A 23,917-nucleotide genomic window follows, 5' to 3' on the forward strand; every position below is an offset into this window, starting at 1 on the left:
ATTTCATACACAAATATTGAAAATAAACCATCCATATAAATAAAAACTCCCATCCTTCCTGATCTATCTCTTTCAACTCTCACTTTTTCTCTCTTTCCATAATTCTGTAAGCTTCTTCTTGTTTCCTGTCTTTTGTGTGTTTCATTCTCTTTGTCAATGCCTCACACACATACTCCTTTACTGATTTACTCAATTTGTATATTTTACCTTAAAGCCCAGTGCATACAGCAAGAGGAGACCTGGACTGGGATGTACAGTGTGTTCCCAACGGTAATTGCTAGGACTGCAAACTATGCGTACCATATGCAGGAATTCCCATTTTGATGAGTTCTGCCTGCATAGCAGGCAATTTAGGTCATTAGTGAAGGGCACGTGGATTTCAGGGTTTTTTTCCTATTATTTTGTCAAGTCATCAGCCTTAAAAGGTACATCTAAAAATGGTATTTAAATCAAGCTCCAAAAACTAATATGGAAAAAAATCAGTAGCAAACATTTGTAACAAAACAGAATCCTTCATCATATTAATAACTGCACCAGGTGTAGGCCTGGGCTGTTCTTTAGGCTTAGGCTTGAGAGTGTTGGTAACTGCACCAGGGGCAGGCTTAAGCTGTTCTTTAGGCTTAGCCTTCTCCACAGCTGAAATACAGAATGGCAGGACAATTATGAAAATGTTTCAATGCCAATTTTGGCATTGTCGTCAGAATGTAAACACAAGAGCCAGTCATAGAGGATGTTAAATTCAGTTCACTGGGGGAAACAGGGAGCCAGTATTGCTAATGATGCCGGGAGTGATGGGCAAGTGGGGACTAGTGTGAGACAGAATGTGGACAGGAGTTTAGCGAGAATACAGACTGGGAAGCTGACAAGAAAAATATTGGAGGGTTCCAGTAGCAGTGAGGATAAGGTGAGAAAAGTTGCAGAGGTGAAGTAAGCAGACTTGGTGAAGGATAGGATACTTATTTTGAAGTTCAGCCTCTGGGTCAAACAGAAGCCAGAGTACATACCCTGGTTCAGCAGAGTGAGTAATGAGGGAGAGGTATGGAGCCAGTGGTAGGGGCGTGCAGTTTTTACTGGGGCTGAAAATGTTGCCTTAATCCTCCCCATGTTAAACTGCTAAAAATTCTGGCTCATCCACAACTTATCTGACAGGCAGTTTGACAGCACAAAGGTGGTTGTGAAATTAAGTAAAGTGGAGGAGAGCTGGAGCCAGGCATTGTCAGCAAATACGGAAGCTGACCCCAATTTTATTGATGGTCTCACTGAGGAGCAGCACCTAGATAAGGGGGAGAAAGATGGACCCTTGGGAATTGCAGAGTTAATCGTGTGGGGGCTAAAAAGATAGTGGAGACATGATCAATGTGTCAACCTCTGCAGAAAGGCCATGGAGAACAAGGAGGTATAATGCACCATGTTTGCAGTCACAGAGGACATCTGTAACTATGACCAGGCAGTTTCTGTGCTTTGAGCAGGGTAGAAACCAGACTGAGGAATTTGAACAGGGAGTTGAAAGGTGAGCGCAAAGCTGGGAGGCAGCAAGTTCAAGGTCCTTACACAGGATAGGAAGGTTAGAAATGGGGAGGGTGTTGGGAGAGGAAAGATAAATCCAAGGGTAGTCATATACAGAACTTATTTTACTTCACATACCTGCACATGGACAAAATTTGCTCCTGAGTGCAGTAGCCTGTATTCATAAATACAATAGCCACATTTTATGGAACAAATGGATAGATTTCCAACATAATGACCCTGAAATTACAGTCTCCCTGAGAGTACGCCATCATAATCCATTTGAAAGGCCCCGCAACTTCTGGGTTTCTGCATGCGCTTGCGCGAAATCCGGAACTTGCGATCGGTCAGGTACACCTTGACAGATCATTCGAACTGCATGGAAACTCAGTACTGCTGGTGCAGAGTTGGGCTCTGCCCAGCAATTGCCCACAAAACTCTTACGGCTGGTAAAAGCAGGCGTAGGGCCTGCTATCATCAGCATAAGGGTATATATAAGCCTTAAATTAAACATTTAAAAATCAAAAATTATGCACATACACTTTAAATGAGTTTATGCAAATATTGGCCTGGATCAATTATTTAAAAAATAAATTTTTTATTGACGTTGGTGCAATGAAGGGACTTATGAATAAATTGCAATTCAGTACATTTAGTTATTAGAATTCTGTACATTGTATAATTATTTGGAGATTCCATTGCATATCATTAGGGGATTCCCTTTGTAGATGATTGCAATGGAATCCTCCTTTGTGATTGGAGGACTGGGCCCACGTGATCCTGAACCACCTGCGTCCCTGGGATCCACGGGCCTTTACGCTGCCATACGCTTGGAGGCCCGAGACCACAACTTTACGCAGCCTGGACATAGGTTCGTAAAGGTTTCGCAGGTCGGAGGCGTACTCTGGAGGTACGCCTCCGACCGCAATTTCTAGCCTTTAAGTGTCAAATAGGTTTGAAGTCATGAGCTCCAAAATTTATAAGGGGTGGGGAAGAGGAGAAAAAAAATGACCAAATAAATGCAACAAAAGATCACCTTTGATAGGGTCAATAACTGTACTTGGAGTAGCTTCAGACTTCTGCAGTTTACGTTGTGGCTCCGCAGCAGCTGTAAAAAAAAAAAGACTTCAGTAAAAGTGTTTTTGACTAGGAAAGTACTTTGGCTGGATAGAACCGAGCTTCCTCTTCACTATTTTCAAATGGATAGGATTTGCTGGAGTGGATTTTTCTTCTATATTCTCATCCCTAGTCTGAACTATCTGAATAGTGTGATCTTCTCCAGCTTCAACTTGCACTGCATCATTCAAGGATGTTCCATTAATCCAAGTCTAGCTTCAGATGAATATAGTCCAAAGTATTAATGCACACAGATGACATTATCTGCACATAACCAGACTTCAGATTGCTTATACAAGTTCAACTGCACCGATAAATGGCAGGGCTCTAGTATCACCACCTTCCCTTTCGCACAGAATTCAAAATACTTGCCTCTTCAAAAATAGACCAGCTTGAAACATCTAGTGTGGAGTTCACCCCAAACCTACAATCCCTGTACAGGGTTAACTCCCCCCACCTCCCCCTTTCCCCCACGCCATGCACAATCCACAAGGATCTGTTCTGGTAGAACATCCTACCATATCAGCAACCTCAACTAAACATGCTACACCAGGCTGCTTTACCTGCTCCAAATGCATTTACTGGAATCACTTAACAAACTGAGCTGCCGATCTCCTACTCTCCCTTGAAAGGCAAGCAACCATGCATCAGCCTCAAACTTTTCAAGCTCTACTGTGATGATTTCCATAGCGAAATTCAGGGCCTACACACACTGGGGGAGGGGACAGAAACAAAGGCGATAAGATTGGAGTGAAGAAAAAAAGCTAAGTGAATGGAACACAGGTACAGTACTTTTCCAATGGTTGAGTGTGTATTATGGGAGTTCTAAAATGTACCTTGATGCTAAAACTCAACCCATTATCAATAAAGTCAATGGACTGAAAAAGTAGCCCATTTTCATGAATATGATGAGCACAAAACAATTTTTCAATGCCAATTTTGAATTTTAACCCATACCATTATTTCATTGTGTATTTGCCAATTGTGCACAGAATACAAAAAGTTTAAAGTTAAGCTTTCAACAGTTTAAAAGAGTATCAAAAGAAATAGGAAACTTCGGCAATTTTATTCTTTCAGTGGAACTGAAAATCAAAGCAGGTCTTAAAAATAATATAAAAATAAGGGCCTGGATAAATTTTCATTACGAAAAGCAATACATGGCAATCAGATGTAGAATCACAGTAAGGAGCCTATTCGACAGTTAGAAAAGGTAGGCTGGATAGACAGTGTTATTGTGCAAGAGGAATATAAAAATCAAACTCAATACAGTAAAGGAAGTACATATAATTTCAATGGCCTAATCTAAAAGAACTCTGTGCTAGTAACTTACATTGCTCTGCGACTCTTTTTACAGCAGTTTTCTCATTGGCCTTTGTACCTATTTTCTCTAGGACAACCTGAAATGTAAAATATAACCAATAGCTTAATATTTCAGAAAACATTTTTGCTTATAATAGACAAATCTATTGCAAAAGTATTTTGAATGTTTAAAGCTTTTACTGCATCAAACATTATCCTCCAAAATATACATTCTCCTCTACTCCCCCACATTAATACAGCGTATTGTACAGGAAACTTTCAATTACCGGCCCCTAAATAACCGGAACGCTCTATCCACCGGCAAAATTCAGGAGTTAGTTACTTTTTTTTATTCCATTTGTTGCTGTGCAAGGGTGTAGCTGAAGCTGTTGCTAAGCTACAGAGACGCTTGCAACTTGTGCCGATTGTTTTGAAGCTGTTGCAGGGTTTGTTGCTTTATACGGAGCTCTGAGCTCCGTATCTTTTACTATAGCGCTCGGTTATCCGGAATTGTTGATGAACCAGCAACACGTCAGTCCCGTCGGTGCCGGATACCAGAAAGTTTCCTGTAGTGTTTTTCACTTTAATATCAAGGACTATACAAATACGCAATCTAAAATATTAACTATATTCAAAGGTAATGGACTGTATAATAGGCATAGTAGATACTGTATTTAATCAATAGGAGGTTTCTCATTAGGGAATAAACAAAAGAACTAACAAAAGAGTGAACAAAAACAAATTTGCATTTATAAGTGCCTTCAAATCATCAGGATGTCCCAAAGAACTTCACAGCCAATTAGTTTTGAAGTGTAGTCACTTATCACAGAATCACAGAATCCCCACAGTGCAGATAGAGGCCATTTCGGCCCATCGAGCCTGCACCGACACATATCCCACCCAATCCCCGTAACCCCTATACCAACACCAACACATATCCCACCCTATCTCCGTAACCCCACACATTTTAATCCCCCTAACACTAAGGGTCAATTTATCATAGTCAATCAACCTAACCTGCACATCTTTGGACTGTGGGAGGAAACCGGAGCACCCGGAGGAAACCCACGCAAACATGGGGAGAATGTGCAAACTCCACACAGACAGTCACCCGAGGCCACATTCGAACCCGGGTCCCTGGCGCTGTGAGGCAACAGTGCTAGCCACTATGCCACCATGTAAAATGTAAGGCAGTCAATTTGTGCACAGCAAGATCCAATAAGTAGCAAATAACCAATTAATCTTTTTCTGTGGTACTGGTTGAAGGCAAAATGTTGACCAGAACCCCCTACTCTTCTTCAGGTAGTGGCATGGGAACTTATATTTCACCTGAACAGCAATGATTCCCTACAGGTTGTATTATCCGCTAGGAACCATAAGCTGTAGACAAAATACAAAACACCACACAGCTGAAGAATTTGTTGCCTTTAACAGAGTGTTGATTATAATAACTCAGAATGGATTGTTCAGGATTCTTTGAAGAACGAACAGTCAGCAAGACAAATGCCATTTAACATTTTATTCATGGTGCCCACGTAATCAAAGGCATCTTTTATCTTAGCTATTTGATGAAGTAACGGGAGAGGGTAGATGAAGATACTGCGGTTAATATGGACTTTCAAAAGGCTTTTGATAAAGTGCTACATAATAGACTTGTTAGCAAAATTGAAGCTCACGAGATTGAAGGGACAGTGGTAGCACGGATACAAAAGTGGTTAAGAGACAGAAAGCAGAGAGTGGTGATCGGTTGTTTTTCAGACTGGAAGGATGTATACAGTGTTGTCCCCCATGGGTCAGTATTAGGTTCACTGCTCTTTTTGATATATATTAATGACCTGGACTTGAGTATACAGGGCATATCATCAAATTTTGCACGTAACACGATATTCGGTAATGTAGTAAACAGAAAAGGAGGATAGTAACAGCCTTCAGGAGGACATACACAGGCTGGTAAATGGGCAGACACATGGCAGATAACAATTAACGCAGAGAAGTGTGAAGTGATGCATTTTGGTAGGAAGTATGAGGAGAGGCAATATAAATTAAATGGTACAATTTTAAAAGGGGTGCAGGAACAGAGACCTGGGGGTTTATGTACACAAATCTTTGAAGGCGGCAGGACAAGTTGAGAAGGCTGTTAAAAAATATATGGGATTCTTGGCTTTATAAACAATGGCATAGAGTACAAAAGCAAGGAAGTTATGCTATACTTTTACAAATCACTGGTTAGTGCCTAGCTGGAGTATTATCCAGTTCTGGGCACCACACTTTAGGAAGGATGTCAAGACCTTAGCGAGCGGGCAGAGGCGATTTACAAGAGTGGTACCAGGTAGCCATAGAATCACCTGCAATGGCTTCTCTTCCCACTCCCCCATCGTTACCTGTAGTGTCCAAGGATCTATCCTTGGCCCCTTCCTAGTTCTCATCTACATCCTGCCCCTCAGCGACATCATCCATAAACACAGTGTCAGTTTCCACATGTACGCTGATGACACCCAGCTCTACCTCACCACCACTTCTCTCGACCCCTCCACTGTCTGTAAATTGACACACTGCTTGTCTGACATCCAGTACTGGATGAGCAGAAATTTCCTCCAACTAAATATTGGGAAAACCAAAGCCATTGTCTTCGGTCCTCGCCACAAACTCCGTTCCTTAGCCACCAACTCCATCCCTCTCCCTAGCATCTGTCTGAGGCGGAAGCAAACTGTTTGCAACCTTGGGGTCATACTTGACCCTGAAATGAGCTTCCAACCCTGTATCCGCACCATAACTAAGACCACCTATTTCCACCTCCGTAACATCGCCCGACTCTGACCCTGCCTCAGCTCATCTGCTGCTGAAACCCTCATCCATGCCTTTGTTACCTCTAGACTTGACTATTCCAATGCACTCCTGGCTGGCCCCCCGCGTTCTACCCTATGTAAGCTTGAGGCCATCCAAAACTCTGCTGCCTGTGTCCTAACTCGCACCAAGTCCCGTTCACCCATCACCCCTGTGCTCGCTGACCTAGATTGGCTCCTGGTTAAGCAACTCGACTTTAAAATTCGCATCCTTGTTTTCAAATCCCTCCATGGCCTCGCCTCTCCCTATCACTGTAATCTCCTCCAGCCCCACAACTCTCCGATATATCTGCGCTCCTCTATTTCTGGCCTCTTGAGCAACCTTGATTTTAATCGCTCAACCATTGGTGGCCGTGACTTCAAGATCCTAAGCTTTGAAATTCCTTCCCTAAACCTCTCCACCTCACTTTCCTCCTTTAAGACACTCCTTAAAACCTACCTCATCTGCCCTAATTTCTCCTTATGGGGCTCGGTGTCAAATTTTGTTTTATAATGTTCTTGTGAAGCACCTTGGGATGTTTTACTACGTTAAAGGCGCTATATAAATACAAGTTGTCATTGTTGATGCGGGACTTCAGTTGCATGAAGAGACTAGAGAAGCTAGGGTTGCTCTCCTTAGAGCAGAGGTTAACCAGAGATTTAATTGAGGTGTTCAAAATCATGAAGGGTTTTGATAGAGTAAATAAGGAGAAACTATTTCCAGTGGCAGAAGGGTCAATAAACAGAGGACACAGATTTAAGGTAATTGGCAAAAGAACCAGAGGGGAGATGAGAATTTTTTTTATGATGATCTGGAATGCACTGCCTGAAAGGGTGGTGGAAGCAGATTCAACAATAACTTTCAAAACGTAATTAAATAAATACTTGAAGGGGAAAAATTTGCAGGGCTATGGGGAAAGGCAAGGAAATGGAATTAATTAGACAGCTCTTTCAAAGATCTGGCACAGGCACAATGGGCCGGACTAGAGAAACTAGGGCACATTCATTAGAGCAGAAAAGGTCAAGAGGCTAAAAAGGAGAACCGATAGAGCTGTTCAAAACTGTGTGGTTAGGAGAATTGTGTGTGTTTTTTTTCTCTTTTTATAAACATTAAGACATGTTTCCCGCACTACTTCTCAGCCCTTGCCCTCTCTCCCAGAACCACGATAGGGTTCACGCTGTCCTTATTAAATCCGTGTGTTAATGGAGACACGGAATGCAGGAGTTGGTTTGACAAGTCTTTACTGAATGGAGACAATCTGGAAACTGAAACTACAGGAGCCTGCCAGGGCCTTCTATACAGGGATGGTCACTGCCGGTACTGCAGTCTGAGACCAGTTATTCCCTTAAAGGGACATACACAACAATTCCTCCCCTTTTAGATAAACAGTACATAACATTCATTTAACAACTAAATAATAACTAATTACAATTACAGTTGCTAGATACATTAGTTGAAGTTAAGCAATTATAAGTTCAGTCTTTGAGGAGGCTTCCTGATTCTGTCTGGATAACGCCTCTTTGGGATATCAGGTTCTTCTGGCAAGGTTGAGTCGGGATCAATGTCGTTGTTTGGTTCGTCTGCTTCCAATATCACCGATTCTGCGGTAGATGCAATTGGTACTTCGGTTTCATCGCCAGGTGTATCAGATCGTGGTGTGGAGTTGACGTTTTCCAGTGACTCTAGAATCTGGTCAGCATGGCGTCTTACAATGCTCTCTCCAACGTCCAAGGTATACATTAGAGGTCCTTGCCGTGTACAGATCGTTCCTGGCTGCCATTTCTCTGTGCGGTAGTCCCGGGCCAAAACTGGTTGACCTATCTTAAAACTCCTGGTCGGCCTTTCATTCATATTCTGAAACTGCCTGTTCTTCACATCTCTTCTGACGTTTGGCTTAACCAAATCCAAGCGGCATCGTAGTCTTCGATTGAAGAACATGGCTGGAGTTTGGTTGGTAACCGCATGTGTCGCATTCCGGTAGGCAAACAAGAAGTTATCCACCTTGTGTTGTAGGGGTATATCTTCATTACACATTGCCTTGATAGCCTTCTTGAATGTTTGAACAAACCTCTCGGCCAATCCATTAGTGGCTGGATGATATGGGGCGGATGTGTAATGCTTAACACCATTGTTCTTTAAGAACCCCCGGAACTCTTCAGACACAAACTGTGGTCCATTGTCAGAGCAAATCTGTTCAGGCAGCCCATTCCTGGCGAATATGGTTCGTAAGACTGATAGTTTTTTCTGTGGTGGTTGAGGAGTTTTTTCTGTGGTGGTTGAGGGCATTTTTATTACCTCTGGCCACTTTGAATGTGCATCCACCGCAATTAAAAACATCGAGTCCATAAAGGGACCAGCAAAATCAATGTGCACCCTTTGCCATGGAGATGAGGGCCACTCCCATGGATGTAGAGGGGCTTGTGGTGGGGTGTTTTGGACCTTCTGGCATCCTGTACAGCTCTTGGTCATCTCTTCGATTTCTCTATCGATTCCCGGCCACCACACAAACGCTCTGGCTATGTTCTTCATTTTTACCCCTCCCAGATGACCCTCATGAAGCTCATTGAGCACTCTATCCTTCAATTTGGGTGGAATTACTACTCTGGAGCCACACATCAAAGTTCCTCTGCACACTGACAGCTGTTCTCTTCTTGGCGAGAATGCTGGCAGCAGTGGTTCGCCATGTGCTGGCCATCCCTTCACCGTTAAATCATAGACCCAGGAGTGTGTCGGGTCATTTCGTGTTTCCTTTTCTATGTTTGCATTCGTCACAGGGAGACATTCGACAATAGTCGAGTGGAATAACTCCACTGGATCCACTGCCAGTTCTTCTTCCACCGTCGGCAACGGTAGGCGCGACAATCCATCAGCATTCCCATGCTGTTTAGTTCCTTTGTACTCGATGCCATATTGGTGTGCCCCTAGGAAAGGGGACCACCTCTGTAGCCGTTGTGCCGTCATTATCGGTACGCCCTTCTGAGGGTTGAAAATGGAGACGAGAGGTTGATGATCAGTTAGTAGAGTAAATTTCTGACCGTGCAGGTAGTGATTGAACTTCTTCACCCCCCACACCAGGCTGAGGGCCTCTCTGTCAATCTGGGCGTAGTTACGCTCGGCTGAAGTTAACGAGCGTGACGCAAAAGCTATCGGCCTCTCAGAACCATCAAGGAATTTATGTGACAGTACCGCCCCAATGCCGTAGGGAGACGCATCACACACCAGTCTTATCGGTAGTGATGGGTTGTAGCGAGCCAATATTTCTCTTGAAGTGATTAGGTCCTTACTCTTCTGAAAGGCCCGCTTACATTCATTGCTCCATTTCCATGCTACTCCCGTTCGTAGTAGGGCGTTCAGTGGATGCAGAATTGTGGACAAATACGGCAAAAACTTATGGTAGTAATTCACCAATCCGAGGAATGACCTCAGTTGTGACACATTTTCAGGCGCTGGAGCCTTAACTACCGCTTCAATTTTGTCAGGGGACTTATGTAACCCCTCTTCATCAATCACGTGGCCACAATACGATATCTGTTTCTTAAAAAACTCGCACTTGGGGCGATTGGCTCATAGCCCATGTTCACGTAGTCTAGTGAGCACCTGCTCTAGGTTGGCAAGTTGTTCACGGTCATCTTCACCTGTCACTAGGATGTCGTCCAAGTATGAGTCCTCGGAATCCCTTGTAGGACTTGTTCCATTGCTCTTTGCCATATCGCCGGAGCTGATGCTACTCCGAATACCAGTCGATTATACTGGTAAAGACCTTTGTGAGTGTTTATCGTGAGATACTTCCTAGAGGATTCTTCAACCTCCATCTGCAAATATGCTTGCGCTAGGTCAATTTTTGAAAAACGCTTCCCTCTGGATAGTGAGGCGAAGATATCTTCTATCCTTGGAAGAGGATATTGTACTGTGTGAAGGACTGGGTTCACTGTCACCTTGAAGTCCCCACAGATGCGAACCTTCCTTGGCTCCTCAGACTTATTGTTTAACGTTTTCTTCATGACAGGAACGATGGGTGTCGCCCACTCGCTCCAGTCTACCTTAGATAACACGCCTGCATTCTCCAGATTCTCCAGCTCTGCCTCGACGGCTGGGCGAATTGCATATGGTACCGGTCTTGCTTTGAAAAACTTGGGAATTGCATTCTCCTCTATTTCTATCGAGGCGGTTACGCCTTTAAGAGTGCCCAGTTCTTGTTGAAATACCTCTTTAGCGTCAGCTAAGATTGTTGACAATCGTCCAAGAGTGACGTCGTCATCCTTTTTACCAGCCACCGTCAGTGCCTGAATGGAGTGCCAGTCTAAACTTATCTTTCTGATCCATTCACGTCCCAATAACGGTGGTCCACCATCTTGCAGAATGTAGAGATACAATTTCCGTATTTTCTTGCCGTTGTATTCGACAGGCACCCTTATTTTTCCTCTGGGGTATACTTTTTGCCCCGTATACGTCCTCAAGACAATGGATGTCTCTCTCAAGGGTATGTGTGAGAATAGCCGCTCGTAGTCTCGTCGATTCACGACGGTTAGAGCTGATCCTGTATCCAATTCCATTTTCACTTGAGACCCTGCTATCGTGAGGGTGACCCAAATGGTTCGGTGATCCTCTTTTGCGATTACGTTGTGAAGTTTGAGACAGCTTAGTCTCTTGTTCCCGGATTCACTATCGCTCATCTGGTCTTCGGAACTACTGTCCGTCATCTTTTGTACTTTCCTGTACGGTTCCTTAGTAGCCTTTTTATTGTCGTTGGTCTTCTTCGCAGACCTGCAAACTCGTGCAATGTGTCCCATCTTTCCGCATTGCCTGCATATTTTGTCCTTGGACCAGCAGTCCTTCTGGTCATGGTTTATTCTGCCGCAGCGGTAACATTTTGCAAATCCCCGTGTCATTTCGTGGGTGCCGTATTCCTGTGGCTTTTGTTGTATTTCCGCAGCTCCCCTTGCTGCTGCTTCGTACGATACTGCCACGCTGAAAGCCTTATCTAGCGTGAGCTCTTTCTCGGAGAGTAACCTCTTCTGGGTTCCTTCACTCAGGAGTCCACAGACAAATTTGTCCCGTAAGGTATCTGCCAGTCCTGCTCCGAACTGGCAGTGCTTTGATAGCTTGCGTAGTTCCGTAAGGTAATCAGCATTGCTCTCATTTTTATGCCGATTCCTCCTGTGGAATTTAAATCTTTCTGCGATCAGCAGCAGTGTAGGATTTAGGTGTTCCTGTAGGATAGCAACAATTTTGTTAAAACTCTTCGCCTTCGGTTTGGCTGGAGTAATCAGGTCCCGCAATAGGCCGTACGTTCTTGCGCCCATTAAATTTAGCAATACCGATGCCTTTTTCCCCTCGGCTATTTAGTTTGCCTCGCAATATACCTCGACTCTTTCCACATACGTGGTCCAGTCTTCTATTGCATTATCGAAGGCAGGGATATCGCCAGTCTTTGGCATCTTGAAAATCTAAGATGGCGTCTCCCGCGCTTTTCCTTCGTCCCCGATGGATCAAAATGGCGCCTCCCGTGCTTTTCCTTCTTCCCCGCCGAGTTAAGATGGCGCCTCCCGCGCTTTCCCGCCGCTGCCGCTCTCTGTGGTATTTTTATTTTTAACCGTTCCCGTCGTGGAGCGGACCCTCTGGGACACTTCCCTCCCTCTTCTTAGGTCCGAACGCTGCCCGGCTGCGAAGCACCGGCCGCGCCCTGTGTGCTCCACCCTCTCTCTCTCTCTTTGCTTCCCGACTCGCTGCCCGGCCCCGTTTCAGAGCCACCCGATCGAGCTCTAGCCCGCCGCAGCCCAGGAAGGATCAGTGCACTGCCACCAGCCCGATTAGCTGGGAAACCACAGACTGGGGAACCAAGCCTGGCTCTTGACAGTCTCCCCTGCAAGTTTTCAATCCGATGATTTGGGGGGCGGTTGCCCACGGTCGACGCCCGTTTCTCGAGTTTCTTTGGATTATTTTTCTTTTCTTTTCTGGCTTCGACCTTCAATAACGTCGTCTGAGGTGCTGCCGAGTTGCAGGTAAGTTTGTTTCTTACTCGTCGAAGGTATTAAATCCGTGTGTTAATGGAGACACGGAATGCAGGAGTTGGTTTAACAAGTCTTTACTGAATGGAGACAATCTGGAAACTGAAACTACAGAAGCCTGCCAGGGCCTTTTATACAGGGATGGTCACTGCCGGTACTGCAGTCTGAGACCAGTTATTCCCTTAAAGGGACATACACAACAGTCCTCACCTTCTACCCACCAGTCTCCATATTCAACTGATCATCCTCTGCCATTTCCGCCACCTTCAGTGTGATGCCACCATTAAACACATCTTCCCCTTTCAGCATTCCGAAGGGACTATTTCCTCCGCGACACCCTGGTCCACTCTTTAATCACCCCTAACACTCCCTCCCCTTCCCACAGCACCTCATCTTTCGGTTAGGCACTTTACAGCCTTCCAGACTCCGAGTCCAACAATTTCAGATCATAACCACTACTCTCATTTTTTTGGACAGCAGCTGCTAGTACTATTTACATCTCCTCTACACCCATCTTTTATTTCTTTACTTGTCCCATTACCACCCCCTTTTGCCTGGCACCATCATCCCTTTTGTCATTTAATCACTCCTGCCTTCCACCTTATCACAGACCTTCCCTTTTTTTCTTTCCTCCCCTCTCCCTGCCTCTGTACTTGCTTAAAACATCTCTAACTTTTTCCAGTTCTGATGAAAGGTCATTGGCCTGAAACGTTAACTCTGTTTCTCTCTCCACAGATGCTGCCGGACCTGCTGAGTATTTCCAGCATTTTGAGTTTTTTTCAGATTTCCAGCATCCACGGTATTTTGCTTTTGTTATAAAGACATGTAATGCACACCAGACAGAGTTATGGAAGCAGCATCTACAGTAGCTTTTAATAGGGAAATAGCTAAATATTTGAAGAAAATTTTGAAAGATCAAGGTAATGGGACTAAGTAAATTGCTCTTTCAGGCAGCTGGCACAAGCACGATGGGCTGAATGGTCTCCTATTGAGCTGCAAAATTCCATGATTCTGTACTATTTATGAATGACATTGGTAGTGTTATCTAGCATTCACTGTGCTTACTGGATTGAGAGGTATGGTGAGAACTTGGCAATCAAATGTATGGCTAATTAGTTCATAGACATAGAGATAGGAACAGGAGTAGGCCATTCGGCCCTTCGAGCCTGCTCCGCCATTCAATGAGATCATGGCTGATCTTCGTCTGAGATCATAGCTGATCTTACCAGTTCAGTACCCCGTCCCCGCCTTTTCTCCGTAACCCTTAATCCCCTTAGCCTTCAGAAATATATCCAATTCTCTCTTGAAAATATTTATTGAATTAGCCTTCACAGCCCTCTGTGGCAGGGAATTCCACAGGCTCACCACTCTTTGAGTGAAGAAATTCTTCCTCATCTCTGTTTTAAATGATTTGCCCGCTATTTTTAGACTGTGGCCCCTGGTTCTGTGCTCCCCGGCCATTGGAAACATTCTCTCTGAATTCAGCCTGTCCAGGCCTGCCATAATTTTTTATGTTTCGATGAGATCCCCTCTCAATCTTCTAAACTCCAGTGAGTACAAGCCCAAACTATTTAATCTCTCTTCGTAGGTCATTCCCGCCATTCCAGGTATCAGCCTGGTGAATCGCCGTTGCACTCTTTCCATGGCAAGAACATCCTTCCGCAGATGGGGCAACCAAAACTGTACACAATACTCCAGATGCGGTCTCACCAGCACCTTGTACAGCTGTAGTAAGGTATCCCTATTCCTATACTCGAACCCCCTTGATATGAAGGCCAACATACCATTTGCCTTCTTAATCGCCTGTTGCACCTGCATGCTCTCCTTCAGTGACTGGTGCACAAGAACACCCAGGTCCCTCTGCACTTCCCCATCTCCCAATCTATTGCCATTTAGATAATAATCTACCCTCCTGTTTTTACCCCCAAAGTGGATAACCTCGCATTTATCCACATTATAGTGCATCTGCCACGTATCCGCCCATTCCCCCAACCTGTCCAAATCGCACTGTAGCCTCCTGACATCCTCATCAGAGCCCACCCCTCCTCCTAGTTTAGTGTCGTCAGCGAATTTGGAAATATTGCATCCAATTCCCTGATCCAGATCATTTATATATATTGTGAACAGCTGGGGTCCCAGGACAGATCCTTGCGGCACCCCGCTGGTCACTGCCTGCCACTCCGAAAACGAGCCGTTTATTCCAACTCTCTGTTTTCTATCCGCCAGCCAGTTCTCTATCCACGTTAATACTTTGCCCCCAATCCCATGAGCCTTAATTTTGCATGATAATCTTTTGTGTGGAACCTTATCGAAGGCTTTCTGGAAGTCAAGGTACACCACATCCACTGGCTCTCCCCCATCTATTTTACCAGTTACTTCCTCAAAAAATTCCAGCAGATTAGTCAAACACGATTTACCCTTTGTAAATCCATGTTGACTCTGTCCGATCCTTTCCCCATTTGTCAAGTGCTCCGCTATTTTATCCTTAATAATGGACTCTAGCATTTTGCCCACAACCGATGTAAGGCTTACTGGTCTATAATTCCCTGCTTTCTCTCTACCCCCCTTTTTAAATATTGGGGTAACATTAGCTACCCTCCAATCCACGGGTACTGTTCCCGAGTCAATGGAGTTCCGGAAGATGATCCTTAGAGCATCTGCTATCTCCAGGGCCACCTCCTTAAGTACCCTAGGATGTAGTTTATCAGGCCCCGGGGATTTGTCGGCCTTCAGTCCCCTCAACTTACCCAACACCATATCCCTAGAGATACTAATTTCTGTCAGCTCCTCCCTCTCATTAGTCCCTATGTTTGCCGATATTCCTGGGAGGTTATTTGTGTCCTCCTTTGTGAATACAGAACCAAAGTATGAGTTTAATTGGTCTGCCATTTCCTTATTCTCCATTATATATTCTCCCGAATCGGACTGCAAGGGACCGACTTGGGTTTTTACCAGTCTTTTCCTCCTGATATACCGATAAAAGCTTTTGCAGTCTGTCTTTATGTTTGCTGCAAGTTTACTTTCGTATTCTATTTTCCCCTTCCTGATTAATCCCTTTGTCCTCTTTTGCTGTATCCTGTACTGCCCCCAATCTTCCGGTCTGGTGCTTTTTTTTGCCAGTTGATATGCCCTTTTTTTTTATTTTATGCTGTCCCTAATTTCCCTCGTTATCCACGGTTGAGTCACCTTTTTAGGTTTATTTTTATGCCAAACCGGTATAAACATGTTCTGGAATTCTTCCATTCTATCTTTGAATGCTTGCCATTGTCTCTCTACTGTCAATCCCCCCAGAAACACCACCCAATCAATCTTACCCAATTCCCGTCTCATACCCTCGTAATTCCCTTTATTTAAGTTCTGGACCTTAGTCTCTGATTCAATTTCCTCACTCTCCATCTCGACTGAGAGCTCGATCATATTATGATCGCTCTGACCCAAGGGGCCTCGTACAAGAAGATTGCTGATAAGTCCCTTCTCATTGCACAATACCCAGTCTGAAACAATGAAAAAGAAATAAAACAGGCTGAACTTGCATGGGAACTCATGCAGAGTAATACCACTGCAGCTTTATGACCATGGCAGATAGTAGGGTAAAATAACTGGCTAGCTGCCACCGAGTGTCACTTGGGCACCTTGAGAAACAGTCTTAAAGGGATATTGCCTCTATGGTCCCTGTTGCAAGTTTCTAAAACAAATGGGTAACTTAAGGAAAGCTTAGTATAAACATTTACAATTATACAGCTACCAAGAGAATTTGTAGATAAACGACCTACAAGTATACTTTGTACTTACAGTCACCTTTCCTCGTCCATCCTTTTTTTCAATTTCCAGTGCCTTTTTGATAACAAATTCTTTCCATTCAGAGGGTTTTAGTTTTTCTCCTTCATAATTGAGAATATCTGGATGGTGCTTTTCCTGGAAAGAACCGCTAGATTACCAAAATGTCATCCTACCAACATACATTAATTTTGATAATTTGGTACAGTACTAGTCAAGAAAAATGCTTCTTGCTCAAGCAGTTGAGTACTTTGTACTTCTTTATACTGCCAGCATCACACTTTGGAGGCTTGGACACCTTCTGATTAACCAAAGTACAGATCAACAACAACTTGCATTTATATAGCACTTTTACACAGTAAAAAGGCCCAAGGCGCTTCACACGAGCGTTTGACACTGAGCCACATAAGGAGATATTAGGACAAGTGAGGTCACAGAGGTAGGTTTTAAGGAGCGTCTTAAAGGAGAGGGAAGCAGAGAGGAGAGATTTAGGGAGTGAATTCCAGAGGAATTGGGGACTAGCCAGCTGAAGGCACGACCGCCAATGGTGGAGAAATGAAAATCGGGGATGCACACGAGGCCAGAATTGGAGAAGCGCAGAGATCTCAGAGGGTTGTAGCACTGGAGGAGGTTGCAGTGATAGGGAGGAGGCGAGGCCATGGGGGGGGGTGGGGGGGACGACTTTAAAACTGAGGCATTGCCGGACCAGGAGCAAATGTAGGTTAGCGAGCAGAGGCGATTGGTGAACGGGACTTCGTGAGAGTTAGGATACGGGCAGCAGAGTTTTGGATGATCAGTAATAATGTTTTCTGTGAAATTCTTTGCTGATTCATGGCTCCCACCCACTTAGAGACTTAAACAGGAGGGTCACTGAGTGGAAAAGCAGATTATGAGGAGCAATCTCTCAGATCATGACACTTTTATTTTAAATAGCCAGTTGAGAAAGTACTTTGCATTAAAGCATTTCCAATCCATACAGTAGTATCCTCCTTTAGTACAATACTCCATAATTGCAACAACTGTAATCACAATCAAATTCACCAAGTTTTTATTCTTAGAGTTCTATTCATAAGTGACTATATACTTACCAGATAATTTGCCATGTGTTTAGTTCCAAGGAGGTGGGGGAGAAACCAGGTGAGTTCTGATTTACAGTGGCACAATTTACAGACAAACTGTGGATTTGTCTTTTGGTCATAACGATATTCAACCACATAGTCAAGACCTACAGATTTAAGAATAAGCATCAAAAAACATCCTCCACAGAGACTACTTCCTTTAACATGAGCAAAGCTCAGCTAAAAGACCGTGTCCGTTCTATTTCCCGCACTTCTGCTCTCACCCCTTCCCCTCCCTCCCAGAACCAGGATAGGGTTCCCCTTGTCCTCACCTTTCACCCCACCAGTCTCACATTCAACGGATCATCCTCCGCCATTTCTGCCACTTCCAACGTGATCCCACCACAAAACACATCTTCCCCTCACCTCCCCTTTCAGCATTCCGAAAGGAAAGCTCCCTCCACAACACCCTGGTCCACTCCTCAATCACCCCCAACAGCCCTTCTCCTTCACCTGGCACCTTCCCGTGCAAGCGCAGGAGATGCAACACATGCCCTTTTACCTCCTCCCTTCCCACTGTCCGGGGCCCCAAACACCCCTTCCAGGTGAAACAGCGATTTACTTGTACTTCTTGCAATTTAATATACTGTATTCGCTGCTCACGATGCGGTCTCCTCTACATTGGGGAGACCAAATGCAGATTGGGCGACCGCTTTGCGGAACACCTCCGTTCAGTCCGTAAGGGTGACCCTGAGCTTCCGGTCGCCTGTCACTTTAATTCTCCACTTCACTCCCACTCTGATCTCGCTGTCCTTGGCCTAATACATTGTTCTAATGAAGCTCAACGTAAGCTCGAGGAACAGCACCTCATCTTTCGATTGGACACTTTACAGCCTGCTGGACGCAACATGGAGTTCAACAATTTCAGATAATAATCCCTGCCCCCATTTTTCATGCAGTATGATTTTGCCATTCCCATTTGCAACATTTTCACAGCATGTTCTTTCAATTCCTTCCTCCTCTCCTAAACCCCTCCCCCCCTGCCTCTGCACCTGCTTAATATGTTACATTTCCAGCTTTTTCCAGTTCTGATGATGGGTCCCAGACCTGAAACGTTAACCCTGTTTCTCTCTCCACGGATGCTGCCTGGCCTACTGAGTGTTTCCAGCATTTTCTGTTGTTATTTCAGCTAAAAGACTCATGCCTTGAAATTACATTGTATGAATATTAGTATTTTAATATTTAATGCTGTTGTATGAAATTATTTTGTCCATTATTTTAAAATAAAAGGTTAACTTTGAGGAGTAAGCATTTAAAACAGAGACATAACCACAAAAAAGCTGTGTGGCATCAGTTGTATTTTTTTCAATATGGTAAATGTACTTAAACTTTGTGTTCATGGAAACAGTGTGAAAATTAGGAACTTGAGACAGAACTAGTGGCCTGTTAGCTGCCAGTAACAATCTGGGTTCTGATGAAAGGTACATATTCAAATATCGTAGCCTATCTTTTGCTTCACAGCTGTGGACTGACCGGCTATGTATTTTCAGCATTTTCAATCTTTGTTTCAGAATTCCAGCATTTGCTGTTGTCCTTTTCATTGTACAGATCAAGCCACATTGCTACAGTATCTTGTGCTACATGTTTCCTCCTCCAGATATCCCTCCATAGAGCAAGGTTGATAGAAAGTGATGCTTTTTTTTCCCCACCCAGGAGATCAGACTTACAAGTACTAATTAAGTGTATTCCTTTCAATACTATTAAAGTGAGTAATTTATACAGCAGGCATTTCATTAAATATTTTCAACAATAATCAATATTTGATTTATTTTTTTGTTAATAGATTGGGGACTCAAGGTTGGCTGGGATCTATTCTCCATAAGAAAATAATACCGACGGTTTGATAAATAGTTATATGCAATGAAAAACAAATAGTGTTAGGTTTAGTTTCTTACATTTCTAAATTCTGGAACTAGATGAGGAATAGCCGATTAAAATTTTCTAACAAATTAGATCTTTGTCAACAAGACACACTGACTAGCATATTTACTGAAGTTGAAAAGTGAAGAGAAATGGAATTTTGTTTTATTCAACTTTTTGTATATTTAACTAATTATGTGGTTTTTCATATAAAACATACCAAAAAACAGTATACTTACAGCTCATACTGTAAATATATATATTGAAAAACATACCAAGTACAGCCTTGTTTAGCTTCATTTTACTGAGATGATCTTCAACAGTTCTGGTCTCCATAGTAACTCCTTCAGCATTGTGAACTAGAATCCAAAATTTGTACATCATTAATTCTGCTACACATTTATAAAACAAATCACAGCAGGGATAACTCTGACCATGTGATAATGCATTGTAAGTATTACAGGTACATACATTTATTTTTAAAATACATTATGGAATTTCATTAATTCTACCTTTTCCAAATCTTAAATTTCTTTACTGACATAAAAATACATTACTTTCAGCTTAACCAAGTTCCTTGTTGATTTTCTAACATTACCATGATCACACTTTAGAAAAGATACCAGAAAATATTTATTTTTATTTTTATAAATCACTATTATAATCCTAGCAGCAATTTAAAAAGCCAAATATTTAAAGCTTCCCCAACAAGCAGTTCATCTGTGCCATGTACATAGGCTTTGTTTTATTCTTTTTCACCAATTTTCTCCTCTTCCTTGAAGGCATCAACTCCTTGCTGGGGCATGGTTCCATGGGTGCTGGCTGCCCTCTGGTACCTTGCCTAAGAGGCCATTATTCAAGTGGATTCATTTATCGACATCCTTGCTTTGACTGAAACTTGGCTTGCGGGTGGTGACACCTTGCTCCTTACGGAAGCTTCCTCACCTGGATATACCACTTGTTCTGCCCAAACCATCATGATGGCAGCATAGCTTTCATCACCATGTCACACCACGGTCTTTCTTCCCCCACATAACTGCTCTGGTACCTTCTCCTCCTTCAAGCACCTCACCCTGTTCCACCCCTCTTACCTCCTTTAAAATACCACCTCCCTCCAAGCCCTATCCTAGGTTTCTCTGTGAAACAGTCTCCCTGCTTTCCTCCCTCAGCCTCTGGACCAAACAACTTCCTCATCATTGATGATTGAAATCTCCAGCTCATCTCCCCTTCCACCCTCACCTCTGAGTTCATCACTCTCCCGTTCAGCCTTTGGCTCAGTGGTAACACTCCTGCCCCCGAGTCAGGTCGTGGGTTCAAGCCCCACTCCAAAGACTTGAGCACATAATCCAGGCTGACACCCAAGTGCAGTACTAAGGGAGTGTTGAACGGTTAAAACGTTACACTGAGGCCTCGTCTGCCCTCTCGGGTGGATATAAAAGGATCCCATGGCACTATTCGAAGAAGAGCAGGGGAATTCTCCAGGTGTCCTGGCCAGTATTTATCCTTCAACAAACTAAGAGAGATGATATGCTCATGTATCTCATTACTTTTTGTGGAACCTTGCTATGTGCAAATTGGCTGCTGCGCTTTCCTGCATTACAACAGGGCCTACAGTTCGAAAGTACTTAATTGGCTATACAGCGCTTTGGGACGTCCTAAAGTTGTGAAAGGCACTATATAAATGCAAGTCCTTTTCCTTACTCCCATTTGCCCCTTGGAATAAAACATTCTCCAAGTTACTTACAACTACATTTACAACTCCCAACTGCCTAACCTTAAACCCTCCATTTGCTATACCTGTACAGCTGCCAATTTGCTCAACCAATTTCTCACCTCTACTTTTGAAGCTCTTTTCCCCAACAAAACCTTGACCATCTCCCAGCCCAGTCAATCCATATGGTATAACCTCCGTCATCTTTCCCTCAAGTGCAAAGGGCATATCACATGCAACTGGTTTAGCCATCCATTACCAGATCTGGCTGGAACACATCAAGTTCTACCAGGTCTCACTCTCCTTTGCCAAAACCACTACCCTAGGATCATGCTGGAGGGCAAAGATAATCTCAGGCTTCTTTTCTCCACTACCTCCAGCATGTGCTCTCGGAGCTCATCTTGTCCATGAGCCCCACCTCCTGCTCCTTCAATCCCATTCCCACTAAACTATTGCCCAACTAATTTCCCTTTCTGGCCTCTATGCTAGACAAAACAGGGTTCCCTCTCCTCGGGTACTGTCCCCTGCCCTTTCAAAACTGCCATCAACCCCTTCTCAAAAAATCCACCCTCCACCCCTCTGTCCTTGCAAACTAGCACCCTATTTCTAACCTCCCTTTCCTCTCCAAAGTCCATCAACATGTTGTTGCCTCTCAGGTCCAGGGCCATGTCTCCCACAACTCCCTGTTTGAATTCTTCAAATCAGGTTTGTGCTCCTCCTACAGCACCAAAATAGCCCCAACCAAAGTCCAAATGACATTCTCTATGATTGTGATCACGGTGCATTATGCCTCCTTGACCTCACTGCAGCCTTGACACAGTCAACCTTCTCTAACATCTTTCCTCCATTGTCTAGCTCAGTGGGGCTGAGCCATACTTAGTTCCACTCAATCCAATTGTAGTCAGAGCATATCTACCAATGGTTTTTCTCCACACCCACCCACCATCACCTCAGATCCCCCTCAAGGATGCATTCTTGGCCTACTCCTCTTCCTCATGAACAAGGTGCCTCATGGCAACATCATTCAGACATAGGGTCAGCTTCCATACGAACACAGATGACACCCAACTCTACCTCGACCATGTCGCTCAATGCCTCCCCCTGCCTCTGTGCCGTTATTATTCCAATGTTCTCCTGGCTGGTCTCCCACCTTCCATAAACTTGAGCTCATCCAAAACTCTGCTGCCCCAATACGAACTCCTTATGTGCCTGGGTGTCAAATGTTGTTTGACAACGTTACTGTGAAGCACCTTGGGACATTTTGCTCTCACCAAGAGACCGCCACCCGCGCCCCCCCCCCCAGGTCACTGTCTCACGTTGATCCAGACTGTCTACAACCTCAGTGTCTCAAACAATCTAGAGCTGAGCATCCAACCCCACATCCTCTCCATCGCAATGCTGCAGCATTATACCCTTCTGTATAAAACATTATTCTGTAGCAGCTTCAGAAAGTATATTTGGGTATCTATCCCTTTAACAAGGGATTCTAATCAAATGACTATGTTTTCTGAAGTGTCTAACATGCCTAGATGCAATTACACTAGGCCCATTATATCCATGTATCCTGCTGCAAATGCTATAAACATTTTAAAGCTGACAGCTATGTAAATCAGTATGAAATTCTGAGAAAATCTATATAGCCCCAATCTTCCCACAGAGAAGAGATTTCATTTTAATAGTCCCTACAGATCTGTTATTGCAAAGAAAAAGATGTTTCCCTGGAACTGTGAACTTTAGGCCTGTGGATCAGATGAGGAAAAAAGATTATGCAACATTTATGAAGGGGTGATTACACACAATTTTATGTATTTACCCCTACAATAATGTTCCCCTTTAACTTTTAGTCCCTCTCAATGCATGAACATTTGTCTTCTCTGGTAGACCACCACATATAACAGCAAGAGTACGAGTTATTTTAAATCTGACCCTGTAAGCAGGATTTTGGGCATGTTGTTGCACAAGTACAATCAAAAAGAACGCATTTGCAAATTATTAGAAGGGAAACACTAGCTACCTCATTAGGTATCTTACTTTAATATGCAGTATTTAGCATCTTCTCAAAATCTCAGGAAGAATTTTATTCTTCTCCCCAAACAAAAGCCCATATAGCTTAATTTGGCCTTCCAGGACAGTTCCCATCATCCTCTTGTATGTTATGTTATTCACAGAACATGATTCCCTATACAGGCAAGTTCTTGATCTTTGCTAGGGAGTTATGAAAAAGTTATAGGAGAAGGCTAGTAGCTTTTTATACAGGGAGGGTAGCACTAAAAAAGTCACTGTTCACAAACCGCCAACAGCCATGTGACATGGAAGAGAATGCAATTAGAAACGGGTGGGGAAGGATACAGATTGATATTTACGGCCTGAAAAAAAAAAAGCAATACTATGAACTTAACTGTACCCATTAAAATAATGTGCTAACAGTGGGACTGTCCTAAACTAGTGCTGTGACATGAAGGCTCAAACTATAATCGAATATGGTCTATTTGGTTCAATGATAGATGCAGAAGGTAAAATTGTTCCTTGAAATTACATCCTGCTAACTTGTTGCGACTTATCTAACAACATACCCTTGTATGTTAAACTGACTCAAAGTTAAGTTTATAAATATTGATTTGCTGTTATATTTGGACATTACCACTTCTGTTTTTATATCACTGAAATCTATAATTTTTCAAATAAGGAAAATGAAAACT

At 43.6% G+C, this 23,917-nt stretch overlaps 1 protein-coding gene across 12 annotated transcripts in view; it reads right to left on the minus strand.

Moving 5' to 3' along the window:
- LOC147117316 (uncharacterized) overlaps positions 1 to 23,917 on the minus strand; it is a 120,385-nt gene that overhangs the window by 79,521 nt on the left and 16,947 nt on the right. For all 12 annotated transcript variants that reach the window (XR_015078421.1, XR_015078420.1, XM_085988235.1 and 9 more), the window contains exons 5-9: positions 19,783 to 19,866; positions 17,618 to 17,754; positions 16,545 to 16,667; positions 3,953 to 4,019; positions 2,543 to 2,614 (exon numbers count right to left, since the gene is read on the minus strand). Coding sequence is in view for 10 of the 12 variants with exons in the window: in XM_085988235.1 (XP_085844361.1) it covers positions 2,543 to 2,614; positions 3,953 to 4,019; positions 16,545 to 16,667; positions 17,618 to 17,754; positions 19,783 to 19,866 (483 nt within the window). In the remaining 2 variants the exon portion in view is untranslated. The remainder of the gene's footprint in view (positions 1 to 2,542; positions 2,615 to 3,952; positions 4,020 to 16,544; positions 16,668 to 17,617; positions 17,755 to 19,782; positions 19,867 to 23,917) is intronic.

Source organism: Somniosus microcephalus, chromosome 5 (assembly GCF_052327205.1).
Source record: "Somniosus microcephalus isolate GS21.2 chromosome 5, FLI_Smic_1.0, whole genome shotgun sequence".
Classification (NCBI taxonomy): Eukaryota; Metazoa; Chordata; class Chondrichthyes; order Squaliformes; family Somniosidae; genus Somniosus; species Somniosus microcephalus.